The sequence below is a fragment of the Thunnus maccoyii genome, chromosome 9 (assembly GCF_910596095.1).
Source record: "Thunnus maccoyii chromosome 9, fThuMac1.1, whole genome shotgun sequence".
Lineage (NCBI taxonomy): Eukaryota > Metazoa > Chordata > Actinopteri > Scombriformes > Scombridae > Thunnus > Thunnus maccoyii.
In genome coordinates, this window is record NC_056541.1 from 2,809,633 (window position 1) to 2,828,088 (window position 18,456).

An 18,456-nucleotide genomic window follows, 5' to 3' on the forward strand; every position below is an offset into this window, starting at 1 on the left:
ATTGTTTTGCCCCTGAATGTTTCCTGAACATCCTTGTAGAGTCATAAAACGTAAGTTTTGTTTGTCTGCTAAAAATGTCTTGGAATGTTTGAATTAGTAGGAAGAGAAGCGTTCAATCTGACTAAAGGTGGAAACAATGACTGTAAATGTCCGTCTTTTTATATTTTATATTTCAAAGGAATATTTGTTCTGTTTTATGAAATAATTTGTGAAATAGTTTACCTGCTGTGACTTTCATCCGCATTTAAAACAATCTCGTATCCCCTCCCCTCTTCTCTCCAGAGCTGTCGGTGAACACGGCGCAGTTCGCCAAGTCAGCGGCCATGTTGGGGAACAGCGAGGACCACACGGCTCTGTCCAGAGCTCTGTCTCAGCTGGCCGAGGTGGAGGAGAAGATCGACCAGCTGCACCAGGACCAAGCCAACGCCGACTTCTACCTCTTCTCTGAGTTACTGGGCGACTACGTTCGCCTCATCACTGCTGTCAAGGTACGAATCCTAGTTTCTCCTACGTAAACACAAAAACCCCCGAATACAGGAACTGAATCATAAGCTTTGGGGACGCTCTCATGTAGAGCAGAATTAGGTTTTAATCGGGATTGTTTAATTATGACAACTTTATTTTGTAATCATGATAGCATCAGACAAAATGAACAAAAACTACACTTGAAATTTTAAAGGCAAAAGTTTGTTATATTCAACAAAATCCACAAAACATCTGTTACCACATCTGTATACATGAGCTGCAAACATGTATTATTCTTGCTGTAATCATTCCTCCTGTTCATACTGACCATTAGAAGATCCCTTCATAATGCACTTACAATGGAAGTGATTGGGGACAAAATCCACAGTCCTCCTTCTGTGCAAAAATGTATTTAAAAGTTTATCTGAAGTTAATATGAAGCTTCAGCGTCCAAATGAGTCAAATCAAGTAGATATCTTTCAACGTTACAGTCTTTTTAGTGCCAAAGTTCCTCTTTTTGTTACTATACTTCCACCTGCAGCTCAACAGGGAAACACAAAGAGGGAATTTGATGCTAAAAAGACTGTAAATGTGTCAGATATCCATTTAGTATAACTGTGTGTGTGTGTGTGTGTGTGTGTGTGTGTGTGTGTGTGTGTGTGTGTGTGCACGCAGGGTGTGTTTGACCATCGTATGAAGACGTGGCAGAAGTGGCAGGACAGTCAGCTCCTCCTGCAGAAGAAACGAGAAGCTGAAGCCAAACTGCAGTTCACCAACAAACCCGACAAACTGCAGCAGGCCAAGGACGAGATCAAAGAGGTACGACACACGCAGGGAGGACGATGAATTTATCGATGAATAAAACAATAAAGTCAGAAACAATAAAGAAAATAACAAGGAGAATGAAATATGGCCGGTCGGTACAAAATGAATTACAGAAAGTTCAGCTACATGTTGTCTTATGTTGCAAAACATAACCAACATAAAACAATATCAAAGATTTAATCAACATATTTAATATTTCATAGATTAATAATGTTGATTTTTTTCAGCCAATAAACAGTCGTTAAGTGCTGTCATACATCATCCATCACATCTCCAGATGAAACAGGATGTTTCAGTGGGACATAATGTGAGATTAAAGTGGTCAAAATGTTAAAAACGCGCAGAAATATATTTTTTGCATAATTCAACGATTTCAGGTCCTTCAAAATCATTCAAATCATATAATGAAGCAGCCTGTCTGTTGACATGCTGAAAATAAACCATGGTGCAAACTATTGCAAACATATTACATGTTTGGTGTTTTTTTATGGTATAAGTTGATTAAAAGTGAGAAAAAAACAACCAAACAAATACAGTTTAAAAATCAGTCTTCAAGTAGAGATGTGTAAACATTTTGAAACTCAAATTTGTGTCAGCCATTTTATTTTGTCATTAATGAACTTCCATAATAAGAATCTGACATCACAGCTTGAAGGTCGGGGGAATTACATACCAGGAAAAAAAATCTAAATAAAATAACACAAAACATGATGTAAAATGAAACATAATATAATGAAAATAATTAATTAAAATAGATAATTTTTTAAATAAATAAAATAAAGTAGATTAGGCAGTGTTATTTCCCTTTTTTGTTGTTGTTTTTTTGACTAGTTGAGTCTTTATAGTGAGAAATTAAGAAGATTTTTAAAACAATCTAAAACAATCAACAGAAAATTAATTAACAGCTATTTTGCTAATTAAATAATCATCATTTTAAAGTGTCAATCCTCTGATTCCTCTCCTCTCAAAGGTGTTTATATCATTATTTATGTCATTTAATATAATGTCGTCGTTGTATCTGATAATAATCCGTGTTTACACACAGCGCGGTTTGATGTCTAGTTTTACTCGGCGTTCAGACGTTCTGATGAATCTCTGTAGTGTCTCCGAGGCTGTCGGTGTGTCCAGTCAGATAAAACAAACACACCTTTACAGTTCAGTCATGTGAAAACTTTTTCAGTATATAAATCTTTTTTTTTTTTTCTTTCTAGCTGCAGACTTCACATGAAGTGAGAACGACAAACAAGAGCAGGAGCGAGTAGAAAAGTACTTTATTAGACCGTCTGTTGAAGCTGTCACCACATAAATTCATCCTCTGCTGTCTGTCAGGAAACAACACACACACACACACACACAGAGTCTGCCGGCGTGGTCGGGGGTCTGGTATTAGAGCGGAGGAGCTGTCAGAGTGGGGTTTTGGGAGGAGAAGGTGGGAGGAGGAGGAGGAGGAGGGAGGAAGGCTGTCAGAAGCTGCAGACGAGGACAGTCCGCAGTAGAGTTACAACCAACATTTATTTGGAGCCGACGAGAGTTTTGCCGCCTGTCAGGAGTCGGGTTTTGGTTCTCGCCTTGACAACAGCCAACAGAAAACACACAGCGGCTTTTTCTAGAGTCAAAAAAAGAAAAAAAGAGTTTTACTGCTGCTGCTGCTGGAAACCAGGTGATCCGCTGCAAGACGTCTTAAAACAACAGTCAGATGCTTAAATGAACAGTGAAACAATATTTTTTATAACATTTAACTGTTCTATCATAATATTTTGAGTTATTATCACTAAAGATTTGTCATCTTTTGTGTTATTTGGGTTCCTGGTAGATTTTATACTTTGTTAGATTGATGCATAGAAAGTCTGTAAAAATGTACCATATGTATATTTAAAGAGTTGTTGGTGGCTGTTATTTTTCCTCCAGTATAGACAGGAGGGATTTTTAGTATATTTGTAGTCCAACGCCGCCATCTTTATAACATTTGTAATAATAATATCTTTATTTATACAGCATTTATCAAAACAAAGCTGCTTGGCGTAGAATCGTAGATAAGAGCGAACAACAATAAGAGCTAAAAGGAAAACATAAAACAGCCTGACGGTAAATAAAATAACAGTAAGACCCATAAAACAGGAAGCATCAAAGGCTGACCAATGAAAGTACATTTAGAGATTAGATTTAAAGGAAACCACTGACTCATTCGCCTTATTTCCATTTGACATAAACACACACAAAGCTTCTTTTCTCTCCCAACTGTCCCACCAACAGTTTGAAGTTACAACTGATAAAAATAACAGACCGAGTCCCCATAACGCTCCAACAAGTGAAGCTTTTTTTATTTCTTTTTATCAACATTTAAAACAAGTGGGGAACTGGAAGCTTCTCCTACTTCTGTCCTGACTTTGTTTTATTAATCAGTGCTGATACATGCGATCAACAGAGATCAATAACTGTTTAAAAGGACGTGTTTGACTGCTGTTTATAATACTTAGACTTAAAACATGTGAATGTACCAGCAGATAAATTCACAACCACTAAAAAATTAATAAAATTGTTAAAAAGCTTTAGTCCACTAAGATGAAACCACTTTAAAAGAGAAACTTTTGTTGTTATTGTTTCATTTTCATAAGAATCCAAAGTTATAGTTTGATTGAAAGAGTTTTTAACTCTTAGTTTTATTGAGCGTAAAATTTTACTTTTTACTTTAGACACAGTAGCTCACTTTCAACTTCAGTGACTCTTCAGCAGGTTTTAATTTATAATATTTGTTGTTCCTGTTTTGAGGAACGACTGTCTCAGTTTGACATAAAATACAAGAAATCATGTTTTTGATGATGATTTCTCAGGTGATGATGTCTTTGACATGTTTCATTCAGACGGGCTTCACTGAATCATATCAAACTCTCAGATGAAGCTTTCTGAGTCTCAGTGTGTTCAGTCTGCTGTCAGATTATTAAACCACACTGCCCCCTGTGGGCAGCGAACACAAACAGCAGCCAGAAACAAGCTGCTGCTGCTGCATCAGTCTGTACAAACACACTGTGATGCACCAGTTTAATTCTCAAATCTAAACAAAACATCTCTTTTGATCTTTTCCCAAATAATTTTTAATGTACAACAATTTCTCAACCATAATTTTTGCTAAAATGATTAAAAATATTGATTTAAGTTGTTTTTTGGGGGGTTTTTTTGTCAGTTATTCAGTAAAAGTTCCAAACTATTCTGTCTCCATGCAGCTTCTCCTGTAAAGATTTGCTGTTTTTTCTCTTCTTCATCTCACTGTAAAATGAAAACCAGTGTTTTCTGGCTGCTGGTCGGATGAATCAAACCATTTCAACACAGTATTTATTCCTGATCAGAACAGTTTGCTGCCGCCTGCTTTTTGTCTGTTTTTTCTTCTGCTTCATCTGATCAGGTTTTCAATCATCAGATATTTATTAGAGGAAAAAATCCTCCCTGGATCCTCCGACTACGTCCAACCTGACGGAGTCAACCCGTTACAGCAGTTACCTGCTCAATCACCTCTACGAGACAGTGATAGTGATATATAGTGATTTCACTAAGTTTAAGCCTACAGAACAGGAGTCAAGGTTAAGATCTTCATTCAAACCCCAACGTGTCCTGTAGACTTAAACTTAGTTTTTGCTCTTTTTTTCTTGTGAATTATTGAAACATTTGACCTCTAAAACAAGAACACAACATGTTAAACATCATATCAAAACTCACCAGACACAAAACCTCGTGATCACAGTTTTATTGTCTTTTTGTGTCTTTAGCTGCGAGAAAGAATTAAAACCTTGTTTGAATTTAAAGGATTGACACTAAAACCTGATGTTTACTGTTAATATTTCATGATGATTATAATAATGATGTTAATGAAGTCATTGTGATTAGATCAGAAGCCGTTTACCAGCCTGACAACTGAAGAAAAGCACAAAAAAATAGAAACAAATAACTGAGTACTGATATGCAAAAAATAAAAGGAAAGGAGAACATTTAAAATGTTGTTCCAGCACTTAACTCCCCCTAAAACCACAAACCACGTTTTTACATTTCTGTTTATGTACGTGCTAAATAAACAGTGTTATTAGGGTGCAGTATTGAACATGATATTGATAACTTCTTTTGCCAATCTTGTGTGTTTCCCAAAAATATTATTTTTCCATTTAACAGAATCAAACTTTTTTAAAAATCATCAGAGTTTAATGTCTTGACTCAAACTGCCAAACAAGAACTTTGCCTAAATAGTATAAAACTGCACAAATTGAACAAAATAATGAATGAATGACTAAGAATCTGCCAGAGTATCCAGATCCAACATTAATATGTGTCGGTTCCTCCAAACTTTCCTCTACAGACACGAATCAGCTGATAATTAAAAGATATTTAATCTCTACAGTAGCTAATTAAGCTGAAACTTTTCATATTTAGTGTTTCAGGGAGGATTTTTTCCTTTCAGTGGTTTTGTTTCTCCTCAGTGTTTGCTCATGTCTCTGGATCTTCCTCTATGATTTTGGAAGCTCTGAACATTTTTTTTTCCAGCCTTTCTTAAATTTTGTTGCATTTTCCCGCCATGCCTTCCTGCAACCAGGAGATTGAGGAGGTAGGACCTTCCCCGTCTGTCCGTCCGTCCGTCCATCCGTCTGTCCGTCTGCAGCTCTGTGTCCACCTGCCTGCTGCCTGCTTCACACATTTCAGTTTCCTCACTGCATCGTTTAGCTCTCATGCTTTTAATTTAACATTGTCATGGTGTCATCTGTTTGTTTGTTTGTTTGTTTTTGGCGTGTTTCATTTCCTGCTGCTCACATGAGTCACATGAATTAGTTTGTCAGTGTAAAGTCAGAGACAACAAAAAAACATCTCTTTGAGTCAAACATTTTAATTGGGAAATCTAATTAAAGAACAAACAGACAAACCCTTTCATGTGACAAATTAGATCATCCAGCCAACCAAAGTGTGTATTTGCATCCACATAGTTCATTTATTTCAGTTTCTAGTCTTTATAGATGACTTCATATAACAAGCTAATTAATCTAATCATTATTTAAACAGGAGCTGGTTGTGTTAGTTCAGTAAATATCAATAACCTCAATTAATTCACTGTTCAGCCAGTTCATTACAGGAACGTGTACAAAATTAGTTGTTTACTTAGCTTTAATTTAGTCGACGCTGCCAAAATACCAGAATAAAACACTTCTGTTTGTTATTCATATAAAAACACTTAAACTATTTATCAAAGTATTAACTTATTATTATTTTATATATGTCATAAATTAGCTGCAGAAAAAGGTTTGTCTTTGCAATATAAGTTCAGAAAGAGTTTGCAAAGAAAATTACCGTTATGGCTTGAATATAAGACAAACTCTATTTTTCAACAGCTGTTGTATCAAAGACTTTCTGTTGGGAAAGTTTCTCTGAGACACTATTAATCCAAGATGAAGAAGAGTCCTCATCCCTGTAAAAGCGACATAATTCCTTTAAAACCAACCGTGAATCCCACCGTTGTGTATCTTGTCTCCTGTCAGACTTTTAGTGCCGACTGACTCACTATAAACACACTGGAAGATACTCGCTAGCTTAGCAACATGCAGGCTACACATGACGTTAACGTCTCCTCCTCAAAAACAAGAAGACTTCCACTTTTTCAAATGTAATTTTCAGAATACAATATTATCTCATATTCAGGCCAATACGGTAATCTGCAACCCTAAATTTAAAGGCTCCTTTACACTGTAAAGTTGACAATAGTGAGAGAAACGTGGGGAAATCTTTGGTGTCCTTCATCACGCTGACTGTGAGACTCAACGATTTGAAAACCCAAAATTCATCTGGTTCCTCGTCTGTGATGCAAAATCACGACATGAATGAAAACGTGTGACTGATTTATAAATGTTGTCGATGTTTTTCTGTGTGTGTGTGTGTGTTTGTGTTTCAGCTGGAGGGGAAGGTCCAGCAGGGCGAGAGAGACTTTGAACAAATCTCCAAAACCATCCGTAAAGAAGTCAGCAGGTTTGAGGTGAGAAAGATGATCGTAAAAGATGGATGATGATGATGTCAGAGGGAGGATGAATGAGTGAATCTGTTAACATGAGGTTCATCCTAATAAATAAAAATATTTGTGTGACTTTCATTCTTTTTTTAACAGAAAGAGAGAGTGAAGGACTTTAAATCGATCATCATCAAATACCTGGAGTCACTGGTTCAGACACAACAGCAGGTAAAAATAAATACATTTTTATCATTATAGTCAAAATACTGTTATCAATTTAGCATATTGGTTAAATATAAACTTATATATAAAACTTACAAATTGCCAGACTTAACATAATAGCGCAAAATGATGTTTACGGAAGTTTATGACTGCTAATATTAAAAGTGAATCATTTAATTAAAATGTAATTTTCCATTTATGTAATAAATAAATAAATAAGACATTTGAATCTGATGAAAATTAAAATGTTGATATTGACAGACTTCTGTTGTGAAATCTGTCAAACATCATGAAAATGATCATTTATATTTAATTTTCATTAAAATTGGAAAGATTTAAAGATTTAAAATACTTGTCACATGCTCATATTTTAATATAGGTGCGGTGAAATGTGGAGGATATTATACATAATAATACTTAGGATATAATGTGTTTTACTTGTGAACTGTGTCAAAAACTAATTTGGACAATGAAACAGAGTTACTGTGATTTTGAATTAAAATTTATTTTCAAACAAACATTTTTTAATTTGAATTTTGTTCTAGATCATACGCACAAAAACAGAATATTTAACTTCAATTTGATTTAAAATGGTTTATTTTAATATTGGCAGCCACAGACTTCCATACTTTCTATATTGAATAAAATACAAAAATTAGTAATTTTGTATTTCTTTCTTCTTCTACAGCTGATAAAATACTGGGAGGCCTTCTTACCCGAGGCCAAGGCCATCTCATAGAGTTCACACACACACAAACAACAGACAGTCCTGACTGACTCCGGTCAAACTACACTACCCATAATGCACTTGTCCTCCCAGGTCACCCTCTGCCTCCTCCTGTTTAAGAGAAGAAGAGAAGTGAGGGAGCGAATCAGCTCAATGTGACTTTTTTTTTTGCAGTTATAAAAAAAAAAAAACAACATACTGCTAGTTTCACTTTTTAATTTTCAGCTCATCATCTCGTTTTGTTCCTTTTTCGTTTTGAACTCGTGGTTAACAACAAAACCTTCCTCCTTATACCGTTTTCCTTCATGGTGTTGTGAAAAAAAATCTAGTGGCAAATTTGGATTTCCCATGTGAGATGTATTTATATCCTGAAAGCTGTGATGAATGTTATATTCAAGTCTGAATTTCATTTTCCTGTACGACGTGAACGCAGCATGACCCCCGGACACGGCTTTCTCCAAACATAACGGCTCAAATATGGTGTCAGGTTTTATATTTTAACCACTTTTGTCTATCTATTTTCATCAACTTTTGCGTTTTTCTGGCGTAAAAGGGCTTCTATACATTTATCTTCAAATACTACAATACCCATGAGCCTCGCTGGCTGTGGAAAAGGTCAAAGCTGTGAAAGTTGATGTCAAAATTTTTCCGACAACATCTTCAAACTTCTAACTTCACCTTGCTCTTTCCTGCACGGCAACAAAATCTCAAGCATTCTGATTGGATGTTTCCTGCAGCAGTGCACTCTGGGAATTGTATTTGATTTTTCTCGTAATGTGACAACAAACAGAACTATTATTGAAGGAACCCTGCACACCATATTTAGCCCAAACTACTTCTTTACTCTATTAACTGATGAATTTTAACCATAAATAATATTTCCACATTATCTGATTTATTTTATTTTATTCAGCACTATCAGTTGTGTTCACTGGGAGATGCTAACGATGCTAATAGCTGCACTAAGTGTCTCAGTGGACCAAACTGAGTGAGACTAGCTTGAAACTTGGAACGTGAGCTGTGAAACTGATCCGGAGTCAGTGATGAAGGACGACTGACGGCATCCCTTTGATATTGTGTCTTGTACTTCCTGTCACCTGGTCGACCCACTCTCTCCCTCTCTACGCCTTTTCAAAACGAGAACCTGTGTCTTTGTTGCTGTATGATCGTCAGTGAAGGCAACATTTTCTGTTTCTGCCCGTCTTTGAGCCAATGAGAGGAAGGAAGAATCTCACCTACGGGTTCAGTTCACTGCTGCCGTCTGATGAAAACCTCCAGATCTGAGAAACTGAAAAGGCATCAAAACAATATATACAGACATGCATTTAAATATAATTTAAAAGACTTACATGGGAAATAAAATGGAATAAAACAGGAGAATAAAAGTTGCAGAGAATGAATCAAAAGCCTCAAATCTGGTTTAGTAAAAGGCAGCAGGAAACAGAAAAGTCTTCAATTTAAAAGAGTTGCAGCAGACCTGCAGTTTCTGGGAGTTTATTCAGATATGTGGAGCATAAAAACATGATAAATGTTTTTCTGTTGGTCGCAGTGACATTTTAACAACGCAGAACTGTGCTTGACCACATGTGTGTGATTCAAACTGAAATGTTGTTGTTTAAGCTGCAGGACGTTAGCTTGTCCAAATCAAGCTAACTTTAGCTTTAGCGAACAGTTAAAAGCGTAGTTTGTAATTGCACTCGTTTTCCACGGTTGACTGACAGCGTATGAAGCTCATGTTGTTTTAAAGTCCTGCAGTGTTTTGTCACATGTTAATTTGCAGAAAATCAGCAGTTTAATCACATCTCGGCTCCTGTAGCCTGACCGTTTGCCAGTTTGTTGGATATTTCTTAGTGTCAATCAACTGAGTAATCAAGTACATACGTTCAGTAATGAAAGCCCAGTGTGTAAAAGGTCATCAAAGAAAATATTAGCAATTTGAAATAAAGTATGAAGATGTGAGCTCCCAAGCAAAAACGACTGTTTAGATCGTAAATTCAGTCACCAAAAACACCTACAGTTACATTTCAGTGACGGACGCCATCTAGCCGCCGTAGAAATTATGACCCGGACAAGTGACGCAGTTCAGATGACGTCTATGTAAAGTCACTTCCTTGTTTAAGACGAGGCAGGTTTGATGCATGATAGTTAGATGGCAAAAAGTGGACTTAGCTGCAGGAGACATTTTTAAAAAAAAACCATAACGTGGTGTTAATTGTTGCCATGACGACGAAGGCTGCCTAACTTTTAAGGAAGTAGTAACAAAGTGAGCATTTTTAACTAAAACCAGGATCTTTCTCTAACCCTAACCAAACCAGACCTTCACTACAGCGTTGTCACACCATAAAACATTATTTTTTTAACAGTGATTCGTTACAGTTTTGGAAAGCTGCTCTGGAGCGCCGCTACCAGCGACCTCTGTGGTCGTTTTAATATGGAGGACTTGTTGGAAGACGTGCAGCGTGAACAGAAACTCTGTGTTTTTTCTTCCTTCTCTTCATTTTCACTCAAACAGGGAACTTTGGTGTTTTTTGAAGTTTTTATTATGAAGTTTTTCTTTGACCACAGATGAAGGATTGAAGAAGAGTGAAGTGAATCTCAGAGTGAGTGTCAGGTGACAGAGTGTGTGTCCGTCCAGAGAAGCAGCCTCAAGACTGTGAGGATTTATTTTTACCGGCTGTTTCTCTTCCTGTTGATCAGCGTGAGGGCTGCAGTTACATATAAATATTTAACTGCTAATTCAACCGAATCAGTTCTTTATTTCTATTGTGTTGAACTTAAAGCACATTATCAGAATAAAATCCTGAGAAGCTACAAATCTGATATTTTTCATCTCATTAAAGTTGATTTTAAAAAACTGGAATTTCTTTTGTTTTTGTTTGTTTTTCCATCCGCACTACTCCTTAATCATATAACACTGTGTTGATTGCTACCTTTTTGTATTTTATTCCATGTTTTTGCCGCCTGATGATGTGCAATGTTTGAGAATTTTAGTTTTTTGTTGTTTTTTTTTGTTTTGTTGTTAATTGTCACCGATGATGAAATGCTTTACCTGAGCAGATTTTTTTTTTAAACTCTTTTGGTTGTGACGTGACATTCCTGCAGCGCAGCAGAGAAGAAGACGTTTGAGTACTTTAATTACAATAAAAGAATGTATCTCATCATGTCTGGACTCTGTTTTAATTATTAAACTTCTCCTTCTAAAAACGAATCATTATTTGTTATTATTACACTTTTTATTATCTACACTTCAGCTCAGTTTCACTTTTATTATTATTATTAACTTCATTTCTCTCCTTTTCTTTATTGATATATTACAACATTTTAATTTTCTGTTCTTTAACTTGTTTTATAAACAAGGCTTATGATTAATATTATGATTATTAATATATCAGCAGCTTTTAGAGTGACGTTCTACAATTATTAGTATAAGTGTAAGTTATAAGAAGACAACCATGTTTTAAGGGCTGCAAGTTAAGATTATTTTCGATTAATCTACCGATCTATTATTTTCTCGATTAATCGTTTATTCTGGACAATATCACGTCTTCAAATGTCTCAAAAATATTCAGTTTACAATCATAGAAAACAAAATATGAGACATTTGAGAAGCAGGAACAGAAGATGTTCAAACAATGATTCACTTATCAGAATCATTGCCTATTAATGTTCAGTCCATTGATTAATCAACTAATTGTTGCAGCTCTGAAAGTTTCAAATTTTATTTCATTGAGGCTTGAAATGACTCTTAAATGTCATTTTTCTCTTATAGATGTAAGATATAAACAAGATGCTACAGAGCAGCTGAAGCTTTTTAGATAAACAATAAATTATTATCACAAGTTATTGTCTTGTAGGCGTAAAATGTTAAATGTTCAATAAGTTGGAATAAAAACTGTAATTTTTAACTGTATTTTTCTGGACAATTTAGCTTCAAATTATATTTTTAAACTCACTCACACCTCTGATGTCATCTAGATGTGTTCCTGCATCAGATTCACTTCCATAACATTCATATCCAAGATAAAAAAAATTAAAAAGTCGTCATTCAACCGTTATAACAACACGTCCTTACTTAAACAGCTTCACCTGCAGGGCAGCTACTGCTGAGCTGTGTACCTGTCCTGTCATCTGTCCTCTGTTACTGTAATCACCTGCGTATGTGTGTATGTGTGTGTGTGTGTATGTGTGTGTGTGTGGTTTACATCCTGCTCTATTTATTTATATATTCATTCATTTTTTTTGTCCGAAAGTCTCTTGTCAGAACCTCAAAGTGATAATCAGAGCGTTGAGACGGGAAAAGATTCACACAGACTGTCAAGAGGCTTCACATCAGCTCTGCATATACTGTACACACACACACACACACACACAGACTGAGCATATAGGCAGAGTGCTGTCAGAGAGTGTGCTGTGCGTTACTTTGCATTGTGGCTGTCACAGGATCGACTAGCTGTCATATTCAGGCTGCAGGTTTCTGTGGGCGACGAACAAATTCACATCCGACTTTATTAAAATGCTCCAGAGCAACGTTTGGTTTGTGTGTATGTGTGTGTGTGTGTGTGTGCGTACATATTCACACCTTACAATATCATGCAGTCCAATTCAACATCACCACAAACTACAGACTGAGTAAAGTTTGGCCTTTAAAAATGTGGATTTCGACATGTTCTCGAGCCTCAGTGTGAGGTTTACATGTGTTTTTACATGTCGTTGAATCATTTGTTTGTTACTTTTTACAATTTGTAGAGCTCTTGTTGTTTTTGGAAGTGTGAAAACGAATCAAATATGAATTGAGAAAGTCGATTCAAATCGTTTGCAGAATGTGCAGTTCGATGATGTGTGAAATCTTTGCTGAGAGAATCTGAACCACATCAAGCAGCTGTTGGATTGATGGTTCTGTAAACGCAGCGAGGAACGAAATTCAAAATCACCCTGGAATTTAATTCTGCCATAGTAGAGTCCATTTTCATTTATATACAGCTCAATATTACAAATCCTCTCATCATTACATCCTCTATCCTTACACCTTTGATTCAAATAAGGAAAAACTCCCTAAAAAAACCCTTTAATGTGTAAAAAAATGGAAGAAACCTCAGGAAGAGCAACAGAGGAGGGATTCCTCTCCCAGGACAGACAGACATACAATAGACAGATTAACCAGAAAGCAAAATTACAGAAATACAGCATGGAAAACAGGATGACAAAATGATTGACTGATGACAAATATGAAGAATCTGAACAGGAGGACATAGTATGGTAAGTGATGCTAGTGATAACCCAACCCCATCCACAACACCATAACAACAAGCTAGCTATCCTCTAGCAAACCACACCAAGAAACTCTGAACATAACACCCACTGAGCAGCAAATGAGCCACCAGACAAACCCAGTAACAACCACTTTAAACACCCTAGCAAACATTTAGCAACCAGCTAATAAAAGCACATTAATGTCCCATTATTCATGGAGATCAGGTAAGCTAGACCAGTTAGCAGGAGTCATGTAAACAATAAACAGTGGTCTAGTAAGCGCTTGCTAACACCTTAGCAACCACCTTAGCAACAGCCATAAACCTGAGACACTGTGTAATGTAGCTTTTAGGGTTTTCTGTCACTTAAAGAAAGTCAACAAATCAGACAAATGAGAAGCTAACACATTATTTGTTCTAATTTTCAAGAGATCCATGAAGCTATTTCTTAAACTACATTATATTATTGATATTCAGTTTATTTGTGGTGTATCCGCTGCTGACTTCAGTTTAGCTTTATCCTCAACTTTTCTACGGTGTCAAATCCCTGATTTTTCCACATGTTACTTCTCAGTATTATTCATTCAGCATGGCTCACTAGTTTCCTCCATTTTGCGTTAATAAACAGAACAACCTCCTAGTTTACTGATAGGACAACAGGGCATCAAATAGATTGTGATGCTGCATTTTTACAAACACTCCCTGCTGTGTTTTTTTTAGTATGAATTGTGACTTCATGATTGATTATTACATTTTTTCCCATGTTTGAATGGTAGTTTGAACTTCAAATAAAACATGACAGCACTGTTAGCTTTTGCTCTTGTCTATTAGGCTCCATTTACACCCTGTATTAACATGTGATCTGTATCTGGATAAGCAAAAACACATGTTAATGCAGATGTAAATACAATCTGTACAGCATGACCACATTCATAAGAAAAAAAATCCTCCCAGTAAGTTCAAAGGTCACCTAGCTCCACCTCTTCCTGCTAGCTAATGAAAGCCCTGCACAAACCATGGATGTATAAAGAGAACTGGCTACAGGAAGCAAATTTGACATTATTTATATATATAATTATTAATATAATGTCATGTGATGCACACTGGCCCAAAAAGACTTTTTCCTATAGACTTACATTGTGAAAGAGACGTCTGTAAATCAGCGGATACATTTTTTAGCGTCACAACCTCCGTGAAATGACTTGTCTCATTATCAGAATTAAATCCGTTCGGTCCGATCACATTTCAAAAGCCTAGAAGAGCCGCATGATTGAATTGTTTTATCCCCATTCAAGTTAGCCGGAGGGCTAAACCGGAAGTAGCCGACTCGGCCAGTGAAAGTCACTAGTGCACATGTTCTATGGGCTGCACAATGCGGAAGATCCGGTACTTTCATACTCGGAAGTTGATTTTTTTTTTTTTGCTTCATGCGCCGCTGAGCAACTTTCATAGGAATGAACGGGACCTCTGACACTGTATCCACTTCTCTTCTCTCTCTTACATCCATTCATAAGAAAAAAATCCTCCCAGTAAGTTCAAAGGTCACCTAGCTCTGCCTCTTCCTGCTAGCTAAAGAAAGCCCTGCACAAACCATAAATATCAGCAGCAGCTAGAAGTCGTCCGTCGCAAAAAGTGATTTAGAGATTAATGGCGTCTGTTCGTGGCAGGACGTTCCTTCGACCCAGAATGCGACATGTTTGTCCGCCTTCCTGGCTAATCTGCATTTCTGATCACAATGTGAGCATAATTGAGAAAACGAGAATGCATTTTAATAGCAGGTGTTAACGAGGCCGCGACCTGTCGTTCACCCTCAGCTTCAGCTACGGTCTCTGTAATTCCTCCCTTCTTACTGTCAACATATAAGCCTGTTTATATTACAGCAGCTCACACACCGACTCTGGTCCTGCTGTCTCCTTCAGCTTGAGAATAATGTAGGTAAACCTGCATCCTTAACCTCCCACTATCACTTTAGCTCAAGAGTAATGGTGCATCTACTTTTCCAGCTTCACCTCCACCTCTAAAATTTTTACTTTGACTCCAGAATAATGCGTCTGCATCTGTTTTCCCTCCCTCACTCTAACCTCTCGCTCTCACACATGACCACAGAATAATGTAGATGTATTTATTTTTACGCTCTCTCTGCCTCGACCCCCCCCCGTCGCTATCAATCTGGCTTTAGAATAATGTAGGCGCATCTGTTCTGCTCACCCTGCTAACCCCTCAATTTCCCCGCGACTTCAGGATAATGTAGGTGCATCTATTATCTCCGCTCACACCCCCGCGCTGCTGTCTACGACCCGTTTTTAGAATAATGTAGCTGCATTTACAACTACACTACCGCTTTCCCCCTCCCTCCTCACCTCTCACACTATCACTGCAGGGTCGGGGGGGGGGGATAAATAAATACGCCGCACATCTGAGATGAAAGTGCAGCTTAAAGTTTCAGAATTGTGCCGAGGTATTTATTATTAGGTTTTCATATTCTCTCCATCGGCTACTTTAACTTTCTCCTCTTTGTTTTGTTTTTTTTCTCTCTCCTCCGCAGACACAAACACAGACAAGGTGCAGGGAGGCAAAGAATGAAACAAGCAGCACTCGGTAGCAGATAACAGTGTTGTTGCAGCATAACCTCCGGCTTTTATTTATCATATCTCCAAATGGCGGTGTAGCTGTTGTGCTGTGGTCAGGATACAGTGACCTTAGTTGATCAACTACCCCCCTCAGCAGCCTGATAAGAGGGCTAATATAACAGCGAGCGAGGGGGGAAGGCTGTACTGTAATTATTTCTGTGCTGTCAGAGAGGGGGAACGGACTGCGCCCCCCCCCACCCACCACCATCACCACCCAACACCCTCTGCCGATTCAAATCTGAGGGGAAACTAAAAAGAAGAGGAAGAGGAGGGCGGAGAGGAAAGAAAAGGCCGGGACAACAACAACAACAACGCCAGCAAGAGACAAATATCAGCAAGCTGCCGCGACACGCCTGAAATTGGACCAGTTTGTCATGCACAGGGCTGCCACACACACACACACACACACACACACACACACACACACACACACACGGACATCTGAGAGGCCATGCAGGACTTAATTCAAACTTTACTGGTTACACACACAGACACACATAACAAGCAGGTAAATGTGTGACTTAACGGTCCGATGACGCCTGAACACTTACTACAAGTTTAATCAGGACAACGCAGGACGCAGATCTTCATCAGGTCAAAATGTTTGTAAAAATGGGAAAAACACTCATATTAAAGCATCCATGCACACCGATAGGCTGACAAGCTCTATGATGGTAAGTGTGGTGATGAACATCTCAGAGTAATTAACAATTCAACAGAGTCCATCACAAATAGCAGGAATAAAAAGGCCACATCTCAAAAAAAAGACATCAAAAATATCACAAATATCAAAATATATACTGTATATAATCAGAATTACATCCGATTCATCATCACATGCTGTATATAACAAACCTGAGTTCACCCCTGGTCAGTATCACTAAAATAGTAACTAATTACAAATCTTGTCTATTCAATACAATTTTATTTGTTTTGAGACAAAACCCAAGAAGATTTAAGTTAATTGTTTGACTAATTAAACTCTAATGAAAGGTCCATATTAAAGAAGTCAGCACACTCTTCATTAGTGAGACTCTTTCTGTTAGAGGTTTACTTCCTGCAGTGTCCTTCACACTACGTCCGTCTGTTTTTCAATGAAAGGTTGTGTATATAGTGAATTGTGCGTGCCGTCATTTTTCCATAACGGCCATTGTGTCTTCTGTTATTGGAAGTTATGAATCCTCTTGTACCTCCGAAACACTGCTGCAGCTGTGTTTTGGCTTCTGTTTTGCAGCCTGCTGATGATCTTAAACCCTTTCTCATCTTTATGAAGTCTCACAGTCTGGTTTCTTATTCGTTCAGGCGATTCTTCACCATGTGGAGCCATGTTGCATTAAAGAAAATGTTTAATTTCATATTATTGATTCAGATCTCTATGAGAGTCTGAAGAGTAAAAGTATAAAAACTCTTTGGAAAGACATTGGTCTGAACTTAAACAGTATAATGCAGGTTTTTAAAGCTCTCTTTTACACTGAATTACATACAAGCATACAATGAATAAATGCTTTAATTTAAATGTCATACTCATGTGGACTTACAAGACATTATACATACAGCAGTGGTACTCAGACAGCGACCCTCCAGTAAAAATATCTGTTTTACTGGATGAAAGCTGAAATTTAGAAAACTTTGACATATTGTAATTTTTCACAAATCTACAGAATGAATCCCAGTGAATATAAGTTTGTTCAATCAAATACACCAGGAGAGGCATTAAAACCATGATGTCACTGTGCTGTTTAAACACTGCATGCTGCTGAAATTAAACCTAATAAACCAACCAGAAATTACATTTTAATACGTGAATTCAAACAGTTTAAATTCCACAACTTCAGCCTGTCAGACCAGAACATATTTGTTCTTTACAAACACAAACAGGTGGAAGAACAACAGAAATGCTGCGTTGATGCTATTTTTTACTCAGGAAACAACAACTTAATTTTCATTAAACCATAAATGAAGCTGGAGAACCAATAAAGTACATCTGTAGTCTCCAAGTGCAACTCAGAACATACAGTATATTCACATATGTACGTCTACAGTCTTTATAAATCATGTCTGAGGTCAGTTTTAGAAAGTAAACTTTGATTCATTTAGCTGTTTACTGACATATTAAAGGACAGGTTTATAATTTTACAAGTGTGTCTTAAATCAACATTCAGGAGTCCAAATGAACTTTAAACATGTTTTTCTTGCTGTAATCATTCCTCCTGTTCATACTGACCATTAGAAGATCCCTTCATAATGACCTTACAATGGAAGTGATGGAGGACAAAATGTATTTAAAAGTTTATCTGAAGCTAATATGAAGCTTCAGCGTCCAAATGAGTCAAATCAAGTAGATATCTTTCAACGTTACAGTCT

At 37.0% G+C, this 18,456-nt stretch overlaps 1 protein-coding gene across 3 annotated transcripts in view; it reads left to right on the forward strand.

Moving 5' to 3' along the window:
- The window catches only part of snx2 (sorting nexin 2), a 41,443-nt gene extending 23,885 nt beyond the window's left edge, over positions 1-17,558 (forward strand). The window contains exons 11-16 of one of the 3 annotated variants that reach the window (XM_042420362.1): positions 283-488; positions 1,141-1,284; positions 7,211-7,291; positions 7,421-7,492; positions 8,175-8,241; positions 16,481-17,558. In XM_042420362.1, the coding sequence (XP_042276296.1) occupies positions 283-488; positions 1,141-1,284; positions 7,211-7,291; positions 7,421-7,492; positions 8,175-8,225 (554 nt within the window). In that variant the 3' untranslated portion in view covers positions 8,226-8,241; positions 16,481-17,558. Of the gene's footprint in view, positions 1-282; positions 489-1,140; positions 1,285-2,501; positions 2,557-7,210; positions 7,292-7,420; positions 7,493-8,174; positions 9,609-16,480 lie in introns of those variants that run through there. The other 2 variants (XM_042420361.1, XM_042420363.1) reach the window with 2 other exon arrangements.
- The last annotated feature ends 898 nt before the right edge of the window (positions 17,559-18,456 follow it).